At 41.0% G+C, this 5,591-nt stretch overlaps 1 protein-coding gene across 1 annotated transcript; it reads right to left on the reverse strand.

Moving 5' to 3' along the window:
- Window positions 1–221: 221 nt before the first annotated feature.
- Window positions 222–4,288, reverse strand: UTS2 (urotensin 2). Its single transcript, XM_074560386.1, has 4 exons — window positions 4,075–4,288; window positions 1,616–1,726; window positions 983–1,026; window positions 222–338 (listed from the first exon to the last, which is right to left on the reverse strand). Exons 1-4 carry the CDS (start codon window positions 4,280–4,282, stop codon window positions 222–224), a joined length of 480 nt encoding a protein of 159 aa, XP_074416487.1. The 5' UTR covers window positions 4,283–4,288.
- Window positions 4,289–5,591: the final 1,303 nt, after the last annotated feature.

The raw sequence follows: 5,591 nt of genomic DNA on the forward strand, positions 1-5,591 counted from the left end.
CTTTCTTCCTGTTGTGCTGAGCTCTAAGAAAATACAACACTGCTCACAGCATAATTGCAAAACATCAAGAATTTATTAATTTCCAAATAGCGTATAGTCTAAAGTTAGGAGCTGTCTTCATGTTTCTTCATTCTCATTTTAAATCAAGCAAATCTATATACATGTTTTCAGACATCTGTATAAATTATGCAACCAAAGTCAGGGAGAGTTTCTTCTCCTGTTTACACACAGTATTTCCAGAAGCACTCGGAAAGATTCCCACGTTTCTTGTACTGTTTCCTGTCCTTGGTCAAGAAGCGGCCCAGCAGAGCAATTCGAGGATGATTTCCATAGAAAGCCTGAAGCCAAACAGCATGAGAGAGGTTACTGTTGGATGGTAAATGTTCCCATCAGGAATGTACACCGTTCCCTGCCCCGGCTGCTCACCAGCCCTGCGTTCTGGCTGGGGGACGGAGAAACGGCTGCCCAGCGTGCCCTCTGATTTAGATGATGCACTAAAACTAGCCCCTGTCTTCTGCCTTTATATTTAACTCAGCAGACAAGTGAACAGGAATTACGTTTTCCATTTAACTGATGGTTCATAATAAACCTGGTAGTGCTGTGGAGCCCGTGTTGTGGTGGGGGGGGACTGGCGTGCAGCTAATACTGGTTAATGCACTGGCCTGGCCTGGTGAAGCTGGAAATTGGCCTTTATTTAGAAAGCTATTTTCCTAGGGGAAAAAAGGGTGGGGGGTTTAGAATGAAGTGCTCTGGATTACTTGCTCTTCTTTTTCTGCTTTCTTTTTTATTTTTTTATATTTTTTTCCTCACCTGCTTATCTAACTGCTAAGTGATTCCAGCTTCAACAACACTGTGGCGTACTTTCGTCTATACTGTTTGTGAAGTCTGTGGATCTTGAATAATGTCTTGGTAACAATTCCATGCAGTTTAAAATGTGGAGTCTTATTTTTCTTGTTTCAGTCACAGATGGTCATTTACCTACCTCTTTGACATTTTCCCTTGGGTTGTAGCTGCTGAGGCTAGGACCTGGTAGAGGGGAGACATAATTAAATGTTTTAGCATTTAGAAATCGTGAACCTGCACGAGTCGTTCTTGTGTGCTATAATGCTATAGCCGTCAGAAGTCTTGGACTGGAGCGTTCAGAGGACCAGACAGAAAACCTTTTTTCTGCATTCTTGTGGCACACGGTTCCAGCAGGATCTGGGACTCTGCTGATGCAAACTGTACCGTCCTCTTCAGCAGGTGTCTGTCATGGCTGTTACCCCCCGAACCATCTATTGCTATTGATTCTGCACTTTCTGCAGGTATCGATGTTTTTTAAGAGACTATGCTATTTTGTTTTGTCTGCTTCTTGGCCAATCTTTGCCCTGCCCTGGTCTTGCTATGCTGAGGTTTTGCTAAACTAATCTGGAGGCTTTTCCAGCTAGCGCTGACCTGCAAGCGTGGCTGCTCAGCAGGTTTCCCCAAGACCCCAGTTAACTAAGTGACAGCTCTCTGTTGCCTACACGGGATGTTGTATTTCAGTAAATACCCAGCAGTCAGGGCACAATACCTGTGGAAGCTGGACGTGCAAACCGTGGGCGCTCTCCCATAAGCTGCTGTGGTAAATCCTCACCTGCTTTGTTGTCTTCAGTCGGTGTGCCCAACAGCTCTGGCAGGAACTGAAGCAGGGAAGTGCTTCTTAGGCGGCCCAACCGCTCCAGATTTAATCTTGAATCTTCATCCGCTGCAAATGGAAGATGACAGAAACAGGCATAAGGTAAATCTTTTGCTTTGAATCCCTGTTTCAATCTGTCTCAGATGATTTCTGATCAGGTCTGTTGGCTCCACCTGTTGAAAACTATCATGAAATCACCAATCATCTATCCTCATTTAATGAACGTAATAGGGGATAGTTGTTTGGGGTTTTTTCCTTCCAAAGCTTTGAGGAAAGACACCTTCCTGATAAAAGACGCCTTCCTGAAAAGATGCCTGATTCCTGACATTAATCTCAAATTCTCATTTCTCTGGCAGATCGTTCTTGAAGAATGTTTTTTGACCAAGAGCAGCCCCTCCCATTGCTTGAGGAACTCACAGCCTAATCCTTCTGGTACCCAGCTGTAGACAACCTAGACTTGTATATAATTTATTATTTTTTTTAGTCCATTTCTTTATCAACAAGCTCCTATGATGGAGCTTTTCTATGAGTAAAGACAAAACTTCCTGTTCAAGGCCTGTTAACCTGCTCTTTTCCCCCACTATTAAATGCAATAAAATGGGGGGAAGGGCAGGAATAAATGTAGGAGATCTTAAAACATATTTTGGCAGCTGTGCTTCTCAGTGCATTTCAGCCATCTCTCTCATTTAATGTGTGTACCAGTACAGATAATTATTATTTTTTATGAAACAAGAGAGTGCCAATACCCAATGGAATTAATTTGTATGTGCGAAGAGAATTTAGCATTCTGTAACTAGCCTGTACCCCAAGGCAGGTGGCCGACAGGAGCCCTTAACAGTGTTATACTTGAGGTAAATAAGGCTTTCATAATCTGAGCAGGAAATTTCATCTTTGCAATATATAGCAGACATTCAAAATTGTGGGCAACAAGAGGGTGCTGTTATCAGACTCTAGTTGTGTAGATTAATATCATTTTGTAGTTGCGCTTTTAGATGTTACTATGGAGTTTTAGTTGCTCTCGCCTGCAGGGATGGGTGAGACTGTATAGCTCATCAATAGGAAATATATAAGAAAATAAACTGCTGAAAATAATCCCCCAACATTTCAAAAACTTGGATCAAGATCAAGAGCTTGGAGACCTTGGGCATCCCGTTGTTAGTTTCTTCACTGTACAAAAGGATAATTGCAAAGGACAGTGGGGATTTAAGTGTAAGACTGAATAAGAATACTGTGACTTCCCTGTGCTGTGTGGAGGCAATTCAGAGCTCTCACTTTGTATTATTTTTTAATTCAGAGAAGTGTTAGCAGGTAAATTTGCTTGGAGATTTAAAAAACAAACAAACCAACGAACCCTCTTTAATACAGAACTCTATTAAAGAGCTCTACTTCTGTCTTACCCAGGCTAGAGGCTCTTTATATTCGCAAGGAAGATTTAATAAGCTTAATGGATGTCTTCAAACAAATGCAGTAATTGTTAGAGCCAGCGTGTTCACCCTATGATGTGATAGATGTTGTCCATACTGAGTCATGGCTGTCTGTAAAGGCAAGTTACATAGTGGGAGGCTTGAGAAGATGCTGGCTTAGTGAGTCCAATCTTTTTGAAGCAAACTGGGAACTACTGATGCCTATAGACCAGCACAACAACGGTTGCACCTGCCAAGCAGGTAAGAACAGCCACTTTTTAATAGCTTTATGCAATAGCTGGGTTCGATTTGCCTGGTCTTTCAGAACTCACTTCAGAAACTTCCACCACAGGACAGGTCTGATGACAGCAACTCTCCCGACTCTGTTGTGCGTTTTTACTGAGCCGTTTCAGTCTTGACTTATAGTATAATTTCAAACTTTGAGGACAGCTTTTTCAAGCAAAGTTTTATTCTTTCACTCGACAGAGTGGAATCTGCATTAGTGCAAACAAATAGCATGCTCAATATATTGCAATTTTTGTAGTGTAAGACAGAGTCTTGCTTGTTCTTGATCTAAATAGGACTGCATAAATCTTTGCAGTAGGTTTCCCCCATTTTGAATACAATTTCCATTAAACATAGCTCATTTTAAAGTGTAGCAAGAGGAGAGACAGTACAGCCAAGTTTCTTTACATTACCCAATGCCTACTCATGCCGCTTCAAATACGGACGCTCTATGCGCCAGCTCACGTCCTGTGCTAAAAGGCTCAGATACCTTTGTCTCCTGGGTCTCAAAGCAGCAGGAAGAAATACTTAGGGCACCCAGCCTCCCCGTTTCGCAGGACTGACACCCACTGCTGATGTCACTTGTGCTGCTGGTGTTTTCAAGACGTTCCTGCTTTTCCTACAGCTGATCAGCACAGATAAAGGCCCCTCAGAAAGCATACCAGCTTCTTCGCTGCTTTTACTGCTCCAGCCCCTGCTTTATGACCATTAAAATCAAAAGACTCTTACCTGAGGGTTGATAAGACATCTCACTGGCATTGATGATGGGGAGAGTCGAGAGAGGACAGGAGAAGCTGATGATGATGAGACAGCAGAATGCCAGCTTGTGCATCGTTGCTGTGTTGAATCTATTTCGTCTTTGTCTACCTCTGTAACTCAGAACTCCTGTCTGACTGTTGCCTCTGCTCCCAGTTTCACCCGTTATATAGCCGCCCATGACCTCATAAATATCATCATGTTCTCTCCCCCCCCCCCCCCCCCCAAAAAAAAAATATCCAATGAATTTATTGCCCATTGATTCTAAATGGAAACCACTTTGCATTGATGTAATTTTTCAAGGTAACAGTTCATAGACAATAAATTTACTGTCTTATAGCTTGATGTACAAAATGGATATTATATCAAACCAAGCACAGTAAAGTTTATAAATCTGGCATTAAAAAAAAAATAACTTCCAGTTATAAATCATGAGTTAACAAAAGGGCCAGACGTTGGTTGAAATGACCAGGGCACTAAGACAGCTGATTTATGAGCCTTAGCAGGCTTGACGCAAAGCATCTGATATGAAATGCACTTTTTTTTCCCCTTTTGTGAGATGGATGGATGTGTTGTGTTGTATTTGGGGTTCTTGTGCCAGAAAAAGTAAAAGAGAAGGGGAGTTAAACATCTAGTTAATTTACAAAGCGAATGTTAGGGGAGTTCAATTTTTATGTATTTTTTTTTTCCTTGTAGCATTTCACATCTATTTATTTGAGAAGACCTCATCCAATGCTGCCCTAGAGAATTGTCTTGGCAGAGAAAGTACAGCTTCCATCTGGAGACTTGCTTGGTACATATAAACTACTTTGGTTGATATTAAACGCAGGTCCCTCACTAGACTGGAAGACCCTTTTCCATTTCACTTATCTTCTCGTTCCCTCAGTTGGAACTAGCTACTGAATTCTGTGTGCTAGCTAGGTTTTTTTTTCCCTGTTTGCCTTTTGCTTTTATTTAATGCTAACACAGTAGTTACTGTATGTAATCTTGTAACTTCAGTCTTTCTTTCCCTCCATCTGGCATATTTTGTCTTCTCTACCTAAAATTTCATTTTTTTATATCAAAGACCAAGGAGTGACTGGACTCACCTTTGTTCTCTACGAAGCATCCTATCCAACTATATAGAACCTTGAAAACTAAAAAAGTAAGTTTGTGACAATTTTCTTACCTTTACATGTTGAGAAGATTATGCCTGTTCACATTCATGATAAATTGAAGTTTAGTAATGTTCTTTCCTACCTCTCTAACGAAGTGTGTGTACCTTCAAATGCTCTTCAAATACACTATGAAATCCAACTAATGTTACTATATTTCTTGCCCTATGCTGAATTTCACGATAATTGTAAGTTGCAAAAGGAGTGAACTTGCCTACTTCCTTTTTCCTTTATTAGCATTTCCCGTTGAAGATTAGTTTTTATATTGTAAATTCTGTGGCTCCTAGGACTAACTTCAAATTAGCTACACTGGTCATACACAACAGATGTATTTCT

The sequence above is a fragment of the Larus michahellis genome, chromosome 16 (assembly GCF_964199755.1).
Source record: "Larus michahellis chromosome 16, bLarMic1.1, whole genome shotgun sequence".
Taxonomy (NCBI): domain Eukaryota; kingdom Metazoa; phylum Chordata; class Aves; order Charadriiformes; family Laridae; genus Larus; species Larus michahellis.